Source organism: Arachis ipaensis, chromosome B07 (genome assembly GCF_000816755.2).
Source record: "Arachis ipaensis cultivar K30076 chromosome B07, Araip1.1, whole genome shotgun sequence".
Classification (NCBI taxonomy): Eukaryota; Viridiplantae; Streptophyta; class Magnoliopsida; order Fabales; family Fabaceae; genus Arachis; species Arachis ipaensis.
In genome coordinates this window covers 28,765,674-28,782,476 of record NC_029791.2, presented here as the reverse complement: position 1 = coordinate 28,782,476, position 16,803 = coordinate 28,765,674, and the positions used below count along the sequence as shown (strand labels likewise).

At 38.4% G+C, this 16,803-nt stretch overlaps 1 protein-coding gene across 1 annotated transcript; it reads left to right on the top strand.

Annotated features, from left to right (window-relative positions):
• LOC107606948 lies at positions 3,032-5,375 on the top strand. Its single transcript, XM_016308946.1, has 5 exons — positions 3,032-3,700; positions 4,127-4,440; positions 4,632-4,923; positions 4,996-5,193; positions 5,277-5,375. Exons 1-5 carry the CDS (start codon positions 3,032-3,034, stop codon positions 5,373-5,375), a joined length of 1,572 nt encoding a protein of 523 aa, XP_016164432.1.

The following is a 16,803-nucleotide window of genomic DNA, read 5'->3' as shown; positions in this document are numbered from 1 at the left end:
AACAAGCTCCTCTCCCGTGGGCTCCTTCTCTCTCCTGCATTTGGCTCAGCGGCGACGGAGGCCTCTTCTCCTTCTTCTACCCATGACCAGCCTCGACGGTGATAGAAACCGGCGATGACAGCAACGACGCAGCTGACAGTGGTAGCTCCTCGGGCGGCGACGTGACTGGGCGGCACGACTCCCTCTCCTCACGGTTCTGGCGGCGGCAGCAGCACAGCATTCTCTCCTCTTTCTTAGATCCCCTCTCTTCTCTCTTCCCTTCTTCCCCGTCGCAGTTCACTCATTCCGGCGCTCTCTCCCTCTCGGACCTCCCTCTTCCGCCTTTCCCTTTCTTCTTTCTTTTTCTTCTTCCATTTTGTTTCAGCGTGTGTGTGCTTGTTGAGTGTGAGTGTGTAATTGTGAGTGAAGGGAGTAAGCAGAGACGGATTTAAGGGGGGCTAAGGTGGCCATGGTCCCCCAATTTTTGGTCCCCCTCTTATAAAATTTCTAGATCCACCATTGGGGGTAGGGTACCGTGTGTATGTGTGTGTGTGTGTGTGTGTGTTTAGCGTGGGTAGGGTTTAGGTTTGTAAAGATAAATTAGGATTTGTGTTGTGTAGTGAAATTGGAAATTTTAGGGATTAAGATAAGATAGTAATTTAAAATAAAAATATAAGTATAGAGTAAATATCTAAATTCAAATTAAATATATATTAATCATCTTTGAAATACCATTTTATTATCAACTTAAAATTTATTTTTGAATAAATACTAATTCAATGAAAATTGATGATAATTAGATTAATTCTCCTTTATTTATAAAATAAGATTAAAAATATGAATATTTAAAATTAAGGCATATAAAATATTCACTATTTTTCAATTATAAGAACTCTAAATAATAAATAAGAATATACTTAACTTATATATAAAAATTTCTAAAAATATAATATTAAATAAATATAATAGATCGTAAATAATTTATTAATAACCTTTTAAAATTGTGGGTCTTACATCCGTCGTGTTCTTTGTCCCTCTCTGTGCTCTGTCTGCTCTCTGTAGAAGGTATTTTTTTATTTTTTAATGGTAATTGTTGTTTACTTGTTTTAATTGGTTTGTTAATCCGTGTTTTATTATTATCATAAATAAATGATCATTTGTACCTTTGAGAGATGAAAACGCTGATATTTGTACCCATGATAGCTCGAAACTAAACTTATACCCGTAATAGATGATCTCCATGTGACAAAAGTGCCCCTGGCTTGGATCTGAGCTTGGTTCGTGAGTTTCCAAACCTACGTGGCACTCCCACCCCCCCAAAGCCATATTTGATGTGGATGTGAACGTTGATTATCAAAAGGGAGTGGAAAAAGGAACGACAGTTCCCGCGAGAATCAGTGGTGCCCTAGCAGAGGTTCGTCGTCGCCGTTGGTCCATTCGAAGCCGAAGAAGACGACCAGAGTACGCCGAATCGAGTAGCGAGCAGAGCCTTTTACCATTCCTTTCGTATTCGACATCGAGGTGGTCACTCCCTTTGAAGAATTACACAGCTATGTTGTTTTCCACCAATGAATAATTTCATATGTCGTTGCAAGTAGTTAGACAAACGTTGCTACCTAATGAAACCGTATGAGTTACTGTATTTCCTTCAGAATTGATAGAGAGTAGTTTGTTTAGGGTTTGTGTTAGCATCAGTTACAGAGAATGTATGTTTATTAGTTTGTTAAATTTTACTTCTAGGGATGGCCACCATCCACATAACTCTATCCATTCATCATAAAGGAAGGTTTGAGAGAGAGCCAGTTGGTAAGGTTAGCTACATTGGTGGAGAAGTGATGGAGATAGTGAGGGTAAACGTTGATACCCTCAATGGTTTTTTCATCTCTGACTTGCTGAAGGACATTGGATATATGTCTATTTCTGAGTTTTACTGGCTAGAACCTGGGAAGGAGCTTGATGATGGGTTGAGGTTGTTAAGGGTTGATATGGATGTAGTTAGAATGTATGAGTAGTATGTATGAGGCAGCCATGAAGAATGGAAACAAAATTAATGTGTATACAGAGCATCCCGTGGATTAGCCTGTGGTAGTTGAGGATAAGGAATTGACTCCATCAAAGGGGAGAAGAAAGGTCTGTGCTAAAAGGGTACCAACTCCAAAGAAGACTCCAAAAAGAAGATTAGCAGTAATGGAAGATGATGACGATACTGAGATAGTTGGTAATGTCCAAGTTGACAAGTAGGCCCAAAAAAGTGCTGAGCCCCAGCCCATGGAAGAGGCCCATCAAGAGAACAACCCAGCTCCTGTAGTAACACATGAACCAAATAACATTTTCCAACCTCCTCCAACACCTGTCCAGTCGGATGAACCACCATCAACTCAGTCCCAACCTTCCCAGCCACCTCTTGAGGTAGAGCATCCCAAACTCATGGGACAGACCCAGTCCCTCCCCCTGATGCCAATGTATCTGAAGCTTCACAGCAACCTTGGCACTCTAATGAGATAGACCAATTCATTCCCTCTCAGGCCAATGTCTCTGATCCTATTGCACCTGAGCAGCTCACCCAATACATCCCACATCCTTACACAAATCCACTTTCACAATCAATCCCTGAGTCAGCCCCACCTTCTGACTCCAACAGGACTCCCCAGAATAATGAAACCAATCCTTCAGATGAGGCTGAGGGTCGGCCAAAAAAGAACAGGAGAAGATCAACAAAGAGGCCCCCTACAGGACAGTCATTCATCCCTAATCCTGATCCGGACAAGCCTCCAACCTTCTATGTCCCGGTTGATGAGGATGATTTTTCTGATGACAACGCTGGGTATCATTGCTATGAATCAGAGGACTTGCATAGCATACCTAGTGATGAAGATTCTGATGAGACCCCAGTCTTTCCTCAGAGTAATGTCGATGCCCCTGTTAGCCAGGTGAGCTTGGAAGTAGGAATGGAATTTGAGACTCTAAATCAGTTTAGGAAAGTAGTCTGGAAGTTTAATATAAACATCGGAAGAAGCATTTGACTCTACAAGATCAAAGGCTATATGCTACGATGAGGATTGTCCTTGGTAGATATATTGCCAAGAGGATATTTCCAGCAAGTTATCAGGTTAAGACCTTTGTCAACGAACACACCTGCAGTAGGGACAATCACTGCAAGTCAGTAGACGGTAAATGGGTGATTGATGAGCTAGAAGAAAGAATAAGACTTCAACCAAACTTGAGTGTGAGAGAGGCTGACCAGTTCTTCAGAGCTGAGTATGATGTACTCATCAACGAGAGAAAGATTTATAGATCTATGAAGAAGGCAAAGGAGAGGATTGAGGGATCTAAGATTGCACAGTATGCAATTCTTCGTGACTATGCTAATGAGATTCTGAAGACTAATCCTGGCTCTACAGTTAGTATTCACACAAATCCCATGCCTGATTCAAATCCCCTTTTTCTGAGGATCTATGTATGTTTTGATGCATGCAAGAAGGGATTTGTAGGTGGTTGTAGACCATTCATAGGGTTGGATGGCACATTTCTTAGAGGGTATTATGGGGGTCAGCTATTAACAGCTATAGGGCAGGATGCAAATAACCACATTTATCCCATTGCATATGCAATTGTTGAATCAGAAAACAAGAAAAGTTGGAAGTGGTTTTTAGATATCCTTCAGGATGATATGGGAGTTTTTCAGGCAAACGGGTTTAACTTCATGTCGGACATGCAGAAGGTATTTGTGTTTTAATTTTGCAATGTATAGGTTTTCATGCTTGACTAATGAACTAGGTTTAGATGCATACTGTAGAAGAATGATTAGTGTTGTTTAGGGTCTGGAAGTATGATTATTGAATTATGATAACTGTTGTTTATGGTCATTGAAGTTTGAAAATTGGATTATTGTAGATGAATGATTATTGAATTATTGTTTTCATGCTTGCTATTGTTGAATTATGATAACTGTTGTTTATTATCATTGAAGTTTGTTTATTGATAACTGTTGATAGTTGTTGAAGAGTGATTATTGAATGCTGTTTATCTTAATGGTTATCTATAGGGGTTAATTCCTGCAGTCCAAGAAATGTACCCAAACGCCAACCACGGGTTCTGTGCCATGCATATATGGCAAAACTTTCACAAGAAATGGAGTGACTTGTAGCTGAAGAAGTGTATGTGGTCATGTGCTAAGGCCACTATGACACAGGACTTCAATGCTGCAATGGATAGGCTAAAAAAGATCAATGTAGGGGCTTGGGAATACTTGGACAAGATTAGTCTGAAACAGTGGAGCAGAGCATATTTTAGTGAGTACCCTAAGATGGACAACTACACCAATAATAACTGCGAGGTGTTTAATGCCAAGGTCAAGAAGATGAGGGGGAAACTGATTATAACCATGTTGGAAGAAGTGAGGTGCTACGTAATACGGATCATGGCAAGGAACAAAAAGTCTTTAGTTAGGCATAGTAGAAGGTTAGCCCTAACTCAACAGAGCAGATTAGAAAGAGAGAAGAGAGAGAGCAACAAATGGAGACCCCTTCCAACTGGAGATGACGCGGAAAATGTTTATGAAGTCCAATGTCTTTCCATGAAGGTCAATGTGGACTTGGGCAAAGGTACATGTAGTTGTAGACTCTGGCAATTGACTGGGCTATACCTTGTAGACACGCATGTGCTGCTTTAGCTTACCAAAATAGAAGACCCGAAGAGTATGCACATAACTGGCTCACGATGGGTGCTTATAATGCTGCATATCAGACTTCAATGCGCCCAGTTCCAAGCCAAGAGTTCTGGGAGCACCTTGACACCCTACCAATTCTGCCACCTCGGTACAAAAAGCTAATTAGAAGACCTTCAACCAAGAGAGACAAAAGAAATTATGCCCCCAAGGATAAGAGTGATCCTCATAGAACTAACAGGAGGATTGGAACCATCGTATGCAAATACTGCCTCCAGGTGTGTTCAGTATATTATAATTCGATGTTTAACTTCATGTGTACCAATTTAACTAGTGCCTGTTTTACGTAGGCTGGTCACAACAAGCGAAGCTGTAAGAAGAGAAAGGAAGCAGTGGGTGAAGGGAGTGCTGCACCCCAATTCCCTGCAAGTGATGAGGATGAAGATATGCTGGCTGAAATGTACTATGAGGAGACATTAGAAGCTGCCGAGGCTGAAGTAGTAGCAACTAAAGTGGGAAACGGTTCCACAGCAGCCCAGACTGCACAGGTTAGTTCATTCCTTTATTCATTTCCTTAATTACATTTGTTTAACAACTCGTACTATTACACTGGTTGTTCTTTGGAATCCAGCCTCCACCCCCGATGTCACCACCAGCAACTACACAACCCCATACTACAACAACCACTGGACCAGCCAAGAAAGAACCTAAAAGGAGAAGTGTCAAGTGACCCCCTCCCCCTCCCCCCAGTCTGCACATACCCCACAAGCATCTGCACCATCTCCCAAGAATCCAACCACAAACCCTTCCACACACAACAAGGACAACCACAAGGTTCGTGCAGTTTTTGCCGACAACTGGTGTGGAAGGTATTTTTAGAACAAGAGGCACAGCTGTTAGAGGCAGGGGTGAAGAAAGAGGTCGAGGCAGGAGAGGTGCATTAAGCGGAGTCAAAAATGGAATCTCGAGCGGGAGTAGTAACTCAACACCAATGTCATAGACTGTGTTTTGAATGTTTTTTGCTATTTTGATGTAATTGCCATTGCTGATACACTAATTTTAGTTGGGCACTGGTTGGTTTATTTCACTATGTTGGACTAAGCAACATTACTATTTTGGTTATTCTGACTGTGAAATGCTACTTTTGTTGTAATCAACTATGTTTTTTGGTTTATTTCATGGTCAGTCCACTTGTTGATTTAGCTTTCCTGGTTTTCAGCTTATGCTTTAAGTTGCAAAATCTATGTATAACTGTTACTCACTCTGTTATGGAACAAGATTATCATTAATCGAACAGCACCTACTATGCCTGGTTTTATACTTCATTACCACAACCATCAAGTCTCTATGTCACAGATTGAGCTTAATTATGATTCTTTAAGTAGAAAATATAGCTACATGTGCATATATATCCAACTGACTAGCAATAAAATTTATCATATGGAACTTACAAAGCAGCAACAGCATCAAAGTGTCTATGTCAAAATCAGAAAATACATTCACTCTCTCATGATTTACAAATACCCCAACTCCATACAAATTTTACATTTTCATAAAGAAATACATCTCACAGATCAAACAAAATGCAACACCCAACGCTATCCATAAAAGCAACACTCTAATTCCCCTAATTTCACCCCTAATTTCAGCCCTAAATTTGTCTATCCCTCTCGCCAGGATTGACGATGCTTGCTGATTTTTCCCAGGTTCAGTGACAGTGAACCCATCATCATGCCTTGGATAAGAACTCCTTGACTGTCTTTTGGCCAAACATCTTGCTATGCCCTCCCATCCTTCTTCGATTTCATCAACCCATACAAAGTATTTGGAGTCTCTTGTCTGACAAAACAAAACAAATGCACCAATTGGTCAACTTAAATGCAAAAAAAACTTTCTCACCTAAACTCCAACAGCGTCTGCCCATTACCGCCTAGTGTGGTATTTGTAACCCACTAACTTACCGGCATGTGCACCGGGTCGTACCAAGTAATACCTTACGTGAGTAAGGGTCGATCCCACGAGGATTGATGGATTAAGCAACAATAGTGTTTGATAGGATTAGTTAGACAAACAGAAAATAGTGTTGAGATGCAATATAAAAGACATTAAACAATATAAAGAATATTGAAGAAAGGCAAGTAAAAATGTTGGGAATAAAATATTGAGAAAGCAGTTAAGGCTTCAGAGTTATCTATTTTTCTGGATTAACTTTTTTTACTAACTATTTTAATTATGTAGGATTTAATTTATGGCAAACTATATGTGACTAGACCCTAATTCCTTAGACCTTTCTAGTCTCCTCTAAAATTCATTAACTGCCAATTCCTTGGTCAATTAATTCCAATTAGATGCTACATGATCAAATTCCAGTTTATATGCCACAAAAACTCTAATTACCCAAAAATAAAAGGATTATATATCACGCATCCCGTTAAATCCAGATAATTAAAATTTAGGAGAATATGTTTTCAAGCTGTTGTTCAAGTAAAGAGCTTTTTCAAGTTTTACAAGAACTCAAATAGAAAGAGGGTCATACTTCCGTTCCACCCAAATTCATAAGATAAAGAGCGAAAATAATTCTTAAATTATAAATCCATACATGAATTAAAATAGATAAAGCAATAAAATCAATCCATAGAAATAGACAGAGCTCCTAACCTTAACAATGGAGGATTAGTTGCTCATGGTTCAGAGTAGAAAATAAGGATTCTAATAAAATGTACTGAGTTCCAATCTGATGGATCTAAATCCCCTTTTATAACTAATCCTAATAATTTAAAAATCAAATTTCTAAAATTAAAATTAAAATAATATCTTTTCCTATTTAAAAATCAAATTTGAATTTAAATTCGAATTAATTAACAAGTCTTCAGCTGATGGGTGGGGACCACTTGATTTGTCCATTCTGCAGCTTCTAATCTGTGTTTTCTGGGCTGGAAACTGGGTCAAAACAGCCCATAAATCGCCCCCAGCATCTTTCTGCATTTTTTTGCACGTTGCGCATGTCACGCGTACGCGTCGGTCACGCGCACGCGTCAATTGTCTTTTTCCGCGAGTCACGCGTACGCGTCAGTCACGCGCACGCGTCGCCATGGATACTTCCAAATCACGCACACGCGTCAGGCACGCGTACGCGTCGCTCCTTGCTGCCATCTCCTTTGATTCTTGTGCTGCAGAAACTCCATCAAATCCAGCCGAATGCTACCTAAAATAAACAGTATTGCACAAAACTCAAAATAGCATCCATAGTGGCTAAAATATAATTAATTCTTTATTAAATTCAACAATTTAGATGCAAATTCACTAGGAAAAGATAGGAAAGATGCTCACGCATCACAACACCAAACTTAAACTGTTGCTTGTCCTCAAGCAACCAAAACTAATATAAGCTTACGATGTGAATTTGCATGAGAATGAGAGTTCGATTAAGCTCATATCTCTTCTTATAGTGGGGTTTACAACTGCAATCCTGAATAGTTTTAGCATCTCACTTTATCCTTTGAAGTTCAGAATGATTAGCATCCATAGGAACTCATAATTCAGATAGTGTTATTGATTCTCCTAGTTCAGTATGTTGATTCTTGAACACAGCTACTTTATGAGTCTTGGCCGTGACCCTAAGCATTTTATTTTTCAGTATTACCACCAGATACATAAATGCCACAGACACATAACTGGGTGAACTTTTTCAGATTATGACTCAGCTTTGCTAGAGTCCCCAGTTAGAGGTGCCCAGAGTTCTTAAGCACACTCTTTTTGCTTTGGATCACGACTTTAACCGCTCAGTCTCAAGCTTTTCACTTGACACCTTCACGCCACAAGCACATGGTTTAGGGATAGCTTGATTTAGCCGCTTAGGCCAGGATTTTATTCCTTTGGGCCCTCCTATCCATTAATGCTCAAAGCCTTGGATCATTTTTACCCTTTGCCCTTTTACTTTAAAGGGTTATTGCCTTTTTCTGCTTGCTTTTTCTTTTTCTCTCTTTGTATTTTTTTTCGCCATTTTTTTTTTTTTGCAAGCTTTGTGTTTTTCACTGCTTTTTCTTACTTCAAGAATCAAATTTTTTTTATTTTTCAGATAATCAATAACATTTCTCTTTTTTTCATCATTCTTTCAAGAGTCAACAATTTTAACATTCATAAACTTCACTATCAAAATTATGCATTGTTCAAGCATTCATTCAGAAAACAGAAAGTACCACCACATCTAAGTAAATAAGACTACTCTAAAAATTAAACTCAAATTCTCATGCACTACATCTGTTCTTCTTTCTTTTTTATTTCAAGCTTAGTGGGCAATACATGAGACATCTTTCAGAATTAAAGCACTTAACAGATAAATTAAACTATAACCTATGAATCTACTAATAAAGGATCATGCAATAAATAAAACAAAGTAGCATGAAACTAGAACATAATATAATAAAAGTGGGAAGGAATAAAAAAATGAAAGAAACTCAACCACCTTAGTTATCTGAGTAGTCGTTTTATTCTTCAGATTGTGCTCCTCAGTGAAGATGATTCGCCTCCCTTTTGGTGCCATCGGAATAGACAGAAAATCCTTAAGCAAAGCGTCAACACCAAACTTAAATGTTTGCTTGTCCTCAAGCAAAGAAGAACTGAAAATAAAAAGAAACAAATATTATACTGAAATAAGAATAAAAGGATAAAAGAACAAGAGAGATTTAGGATTTGGGAGAGAGAATAAAAAAAATTAAAAACTGGCGGCGAACTGGTGGAGGTGTGCGGCGCAGGTGACGCGTACGCGTACGGCACGCGTACGCGTGGGTCGCGAGATTTTCTTAATGATGCGGAAGCGTCAGGCATACGTCTGCGTGCCCTGGGTTTTGTGTGATTCGCGCGAAGCCATCCGCGCGCATGCACAACTCTTTGTTCGCATGGCTTGGGATAAAAAATCCATACGACGTGTGCGCGTCATACACGCGCACGCGTGGATGGCCATATGTGCAATTGACGCGTACGCGTTAGGGACACGTCTGCGTCACCAATTTTGTGCTTCTAGCACACTTCCTACCCCAAGCCAGCACAGCTCTCTGCCTAAACACTCCTTTACATCGATTTTGCAGGTGACGCGCACGCGTGGAGTGCACATCCGCGTGGGGTTGCTTGTGCTAAAGGCTTGGTTCCAGCACCATTCCCGCCCAACTCTCTGTTCAACTTTTATTTTTCACGCACACATGACTGACGCGTACGCGTCAGCGACGCTTGCGCGTTGTGTGCCATATTTTTTTTTATATTCGGTTCCTGTTCTAAGATATCTGCATGATCAGAAAATTAGTGAAAACTCAAGAAAAATCAACTAAGTAAGAAAACTACTACTTCAAAAAATAACTAAGAATGAAAAGGAACGATCATACCACGGTGGGTTGTCTCCCACCAAGCACTTTTAGTTAAAGTCCTTAAGTTGGACATGTTGTGAGCTTCTTGTCATGGTGGCTTGTGCTTGTACTGATCCAGGAATCTCCACCAATATTTGTAATTCCAATGGCTACCGGGATCCCAAACTAGGCGCATAACGCCTTTGAGCAAGTTGAAGCAAGTGACAAGGCCCCAAGAGTGTTGATTGTGGGAATGAATTCCAGGGTCCCAAACCTTGCTTTTACACCCGTCTCCTTGTGGATCACCATTGTTCCCACCGGGTGGCAAGCGTTCTGAATTCTCACAGAGACATCCAAACAACCTTCTAGACCCATTCAATTGAGCTCTACACCAATCCTTACACTTCAATTTGGAGCATGCAACCATATTGAACCTTGCTTGACAACTCTTACCACTAACCATCTTTCTCTTACTCTTAATGCCACAAAGAGCTCTAAGTTGACCATCCGTCTCCAGTAGCCCATATTCAAGTGGGAACGTAAAGGTTAAGGATATGAATTTTACCCACTTGAATGTTGTATTGGATGTTGATGGCTTTGGGAGAGGTCTTGCAATCTCCACTCCCTTGTGTTCTTCTTTGAATTCTTCCACTTCTTTGCAAGCTTCCTCAATTTCAACCTCTTCCTCTTGGTAGTTGTCTTCTAATTCAATCTCTTCTTCATTGCTTACCAAGGGCATGGGAGGTTGTGCATCTTCCTCCTTTGTGGGTGCATCTTCCTCTTCTTCCATGTGTGAGGATGAAAAGTTCTCTAATTCACTGGAGTATAAACTCCTTTGATTGATTTCCTCACTTTCTTCCATAGGATCTTGCATTATATCTCTTAGGAAGGAATTTGCTTGCTCTTCTTCCTGTGACTTGATAATTGACTGCACATGTTTCTCTACATTTTTGACACTCGTCTTTATATCATGTAGGAATTCTTTCATGAGAAGCTTAAAGCCTGATGGTATTTGAAATGAATAAGGAGATGGTGGCTCTTGATATGAATAAGAAGGAGATGACGGTTCTTGAACAGTGTAAAAAGAGGATGGTTCTTGGTATGAGTAAAGAGGTGGTGGTTCTTGGTATGAATATGGAGGTGATGGTTCTTGACATGAATATGGAGGTGGTGGCTCTTGATAGTTGAAACATGGAGCATTGAAGTTTCTTTGGTTTTGACTTTGCCAACCAAAATTCGGGTAGTTCTTCCATCCACAATCATATGAATTACTACTTGGGTGTGAGTAGTAACCCATATGATCTCTTTTCATTATTTTTTTCTTAGCACAAAACACCAAACAGAATTAAACGCACCATGTGGTAAACAGGAAAGCAAAGAAGAAATAACAGAATTCTAAAAATTAAAATAAGAAAAATTAAAATAAAACTAACTAGGAAACACCAAACTTAATTTCAGAAATTAAGAAAAATATTAATGCTATTTATTTATTTAAAAATTTGAATATTTTTTTTATTTATTAAATAAAAAAATTGAAAGAAAACGAAACAGGGGAGGGGGTTGCTAACGAAAAAGAAAACAAGGGAAATTTTTTATTTTATAAATTTTTTTTGAAAAAATAATAAAATAATATTTAAATAAAATTAAAATTAAAACGCCTAATCTAAACAATCAAACAACTAATAGTTACTAATCATAGTCAATCCCCAGCAACGGCGCCAAAAACTTGGTGCGGTATTTGTAACCCACTAACTTACCGGCAAGTGCACCGGGTTGTACCAAGTAATACCTTACGTGAGTAAGGGTCGATCCCACGAGGATTGATGGATTAAGCAACAATAGTGTTTGATAGGATTAGTTAGACAAATAGAAAATAGTGTTGAGATGCAATATAAAAGACATTAAACAATATAAAGAATATTGAAGAAAGGCAAGTAAAAATGTTGGGAATAAAATATTGAGAAAACAGTTAAGGCTTCACAGTTATCTATTTTTCTGGATTAACTTTTCTTACTAACTATTTTAATTATATAGGATTTAATTTATGGCAAACTATATGTGACTAGACCCTAATTCCTTAGACCTTTCTAGTCTCCTCTAAAATTCATTAACTGCCAATTCCTTGGTCAATTAATTCCAATTAGATGCTACATGATCAAATTCCAGTTTATATGCCACAAAACCTCTAATTACCCAAAAATAAAAGGATTATATGTCACGTATCCCGTTAAATCCAGATAATTAAAATTTAGGAGAATATGTTTTCAAGCTGTTGTTCAAGTAAAGAGCTTTTCCAAGTTTTACAAGAACTCAAATAGAAAGAGGGTCATACTTTCGTTCCACCCAAATTCATAAGATAAAGAGCGAAAACAATTCTTAAATTATAAATCCATACATGAATTAAAATAGATAAAGCAATAAAATCAATCCATAGAAATAGACAGAGCTCCTAACCTTAACAATGGAGGATTAGTTGCTCATAGTTCAGAGTAGAAAATAAGGATTCTAATAAAATGTACTAAGTTCCAATCTGATGGATCTGAATTCCCTTTTATAACTAATCCTAATAATTTAAAAATCAAATTTCTAAAATTAAAATTAAAATAATATCTTTTCCTATTTAAAAATCAAATTTGAAATTAAATTCGAATTAATTAACAAGTCTTCAGCTGATGAGTAGGGACCACTTGATTTGTCCATTCTGCAGCTTCTAATCTGTATTTTTTGGGCTGAAAACTGAGTCAAAACAGCCCAGAAATTACCCCCAGCATCTTTCTGCATTTTTTTGCACGTTGCGCATGTCACGCATACACGTCGGTCACGCGCACGCGTCAATGGTCTTTTTCCACGAGTCATGCGTACGCGTCAGTCACGCGCACGCGTCGCCATGGATACTTCCAAATCACGCGCACGCGTACGCGTCGCTCCTCGCTGCCATCTCCTTTGATTCTTGTGCTGCAGAAACTCCATCAAATCCAGCCGAATGCTACCTAAAATAAACAGTATTGCACAAAACTCAAAATAGCATCTATAGTGGCTAAAATATAATTAATTCTTTATTAAATTCAACAATTTAGATGCAAATTCACTAGGAAAAGATAGGAAAGATGCTCACGCATCACTGCCCATAGAGGACATCTGATGAACCATCGATTAGGGTTGGTAACAGTGCTAGACTCCATCAACGCAAACTCTCTTCCACAGAAGCATCTGCCGTCCAGCTTCTTCGCCTTCATCTTCTTCGAACTTGAAGAAGAACTGCGACTGCCATCACTTGGAGCAGGCGTAAATCTGCGGAAAGAAATTGCGGGAGGTACGGCCTAATTCTTTATCACCGTGGGTGCACGTCACACTCAATGAGATTCAACAAGCATCGATTCTCTGGATCCAGGTTTGTATTAGGGGGGAAGCTACCTAGGGTTTTGATTTCATGCGTTCAACCTATCCCGCTTTTGATAATCAACATTCACATCCACGTCAGATATGGCTTTGGGGGGGTGAGAGTGCCACGTAGGTTCAGAAACCCACAAACCAAGCTCAGATCCAAGCCAGGGCACTTTTGTCATACGGAGAGTGATGAGCGGATAATTTATACGCTTTTTGGCATTATTTTAATTAGTTTTTAGTGTGATTTAGTTAGTTTTTACTATGTTTTTATTAGTTTTTATGCAAAATTCACATTTCTGGACTTTACTACGAGTTTGTGTATTTTTCTATGATTTCAGGTATTTTCTGGCTGAAATTGAGGGACCTGAGCAAAAAGATGATTCAGAGGCTGAAAAAGGACTGCAGATGCTGTTGGATTCTGACCTCCCTGCACTCGAAATGGATTTTCTGGAGCTACAGAAACCCAATTGGCGCTCTCTCAATTACGCTGAAAAGTAGACATCTAGGGCTTTCTAGCAATATATAATAGTCCATCTTTTGCCCGAGTTTTGATGACATAAACTGGCATTTAAACGCCAACGTCCTGCCCTATTTTGAAGTTAAACGCTAGAAACAGGTTACAAACCAGAGTTAAACGCCACAAACAGGCTGCAACCTGGCGTTTAACTCCAAGAGAAGCCTCTACACGTGTAAATCTCAATACTCAGCCCAAGCACACACCAAGTGGACCCCGGAAGTGGATTTCTGTACTATCTACGCTTAGTTACTTATTTTTTGTAACCCTAGCTACTAGTTTAGTATAAAAACTACTTTTAGAGATTTATTTTGTACCTCATGACATTTTCACGTTTTACATTGTATCTCTACGACATGAGTCTCTAAACACCATGATTGGGGGTGAGGAGCTCTGCTGTGTTTCGATGAATCAATGCAATTACTACTGTTTTTCATTCAATCACGCTCGTTTCTATTCTAAGATATTCACTCGCACTTCACCCTGATGAATGTGATGATTCGTGGCACTCATCATCATTCTCACCTATGAACACGTGCCTGACAACCACCTCTGTTCTATTTGCACTAGCTTGAGTGTGTATCTCTTAGCCTCCTGGTTCATGATCAGAGTCTTCGTGGTATAGGCTAGAATTATTGGCGACCATTCCTGAGATCCGGAAAGTCTAAACCTTGTCTGTGGTATTTCGAGTAGGATCTGGGAAGGGATGACTGTGAAAAGCTTCAAACTTGCGAGTGTTGGACGTAGTGACAGACGCAAAAGAATCAATGGATTCTATTCCAACATGAGTGAGAACCGACAGATGATTAGCCGTGCGGTGACAGTGCATTTGGACCATTTTCACTGAGAGGATGGATTGTAGCCATTAACAACGGTGATCCACCAACATACAGCTTGCCATGGAAGGAGACCTGCGTGCGTGAAGAAGAAGACAGTAGGAAAGCACAGATTCAGAAGACAGAGCATCTCCAAAACCTCAATCTGCTCTCCATACTGCATAACAAGTATTATTTATTTTATGTTAATTACTCTTCATAAACCCAACCATTGTTATTATTAATTTCCTGACTAAGAATTATAAAATAATCATAGCTTGCTTCAAGCCGACAATCTCCGTGGGATCGACCCTTACTCACGTAAGGTATTACTTGGACGACACAGTGCACTTGCTGGTTAGTGGTACGAGTTGTGAAAAGTGTGATTCACAATTCGTGCACCAAGTTTTTGGCGCCGTTGCCGGGGATTGTTCGAGTTTGGACAACTGACGGTTTATTTTGTTGCTAAGATTAGGAAAAATTTATCTTTTTAGTTTAGAGTCACTAAAATTGCGTCTTCTATTATTGTTTTTGGTTGATTTTTTTTTAAAAAAAATCCTTATTTTCTCTTTTTAAATTTTTCGAAAATTTTTATAAACTAATAATTGAGTTTTTCTGTTTGAGTTTAGTTTCATATTTTAAGTTTGGTGTCAATTGCATGATTTTATTTTTCTTTTAATTTTTTTTCGAATTATTAGTGCTCAGAATATAAAAAATTTTAAGTTTGGTGTCCTTTGTGTTTCTATTTCTTAAAATTTTTTTCAAAAGTTGTTCTTAGTGTTCATTGTGATATTCAAAGCTTTCCTGTTTGTTTTCTTTGTTTTGATCTAAAAATTTAAGTTTGGTGTCATTTTTACTGTTTTTCTCTTTCTTCATTAAATTCAAAAATATTTTTTCTCTTCATTCTAATTAATTTTTGAATTTTCCCTTAAAAATTCATATTTTTAATTTAAAACTTTTTATTCTATCTTATCTTAGTTTTGAAATTTCAAAATTCAAAATCTTTTTCAAAAAATCATATCCAAGGTTTTTCAAATCTTCTTAATTAAGTAATTATTTTAGTTTTCAAATTTATTTCTCTCTTAGTTTTCGAAATTTATATTTTAGTTTCTAATTATTTTATTTTATCTTATTATTTTTATTTTATTTTTAATAATTCGGTTTGTTTCTACTTAAATAAAATAAAAACAAAAATATATTTTATTTGCAATTCATATCAATTCCCTTTTATCCATCATGGACCTGAATGGAAATGAACAGTCCAGAAGGACTTTAGGGTCATATGCTAACCCCATTACTGCTGCATATGGGAGTAGCATCTGTATACCTCCCATCAAGGCAAGAAGTTTTGAGCTAAATCCTCAGCTCATTGTCATGGTGCAGCAAAATTGCCAGTATTCCGGTCTTCCACAGGAAGAACCTACTGAGTTTCTGGCGCAGTTCTTGCAAATTGCTGACACAGTGCGTGACAAAGAGGTAGATCAGGATGTATACAGGCTGTTACTGTTTTCATTTGCTGTAAAAGATCAAGCTAAGAGGTGGTTAAATAACCAACCCACAGCAAGCATAAGAACATGGAAACAGTTATCAGAGAAATTCCTGAATCAATATTTCCCTCCAAAAAGGATGACACAGCTAAGGCTGGACATCCAAGGCTTTAAACAAGAGGATGATGAATTTCTTTATAACGCCTGGGAGAGGTACAGAGGAATGCTAAGGAAATGCCCCTCTGAAATGTTTTCAGAGTGGGTACAATTAGACATCTTCTACTATGGGCTTATAGAAGAAGCTCAGATATCTTTAGACCACTTAGCTGGTGGATCTATACACATGAGAAAGACTATTGAAGAGGCTCAAGAGCTTATTGATATAGTTGCTAGAAATCAGCATATGTACATAAGTAATGAATCCTCTATGAAAGAAGAAGCTAAGGCAGTATCAACTGACTTTAGTCCTCAGGAACAAGTTGCTGAACTCAATCAGCAACTATCTTCTATAACAAGGCAGTTAGCAGAATTCAAGGAGATGCTACAAGAAACCAAAAATGCTAACAAGGATATGGAATCACAATTGAATCAGACAAAACAACAGTTATCAAAACAG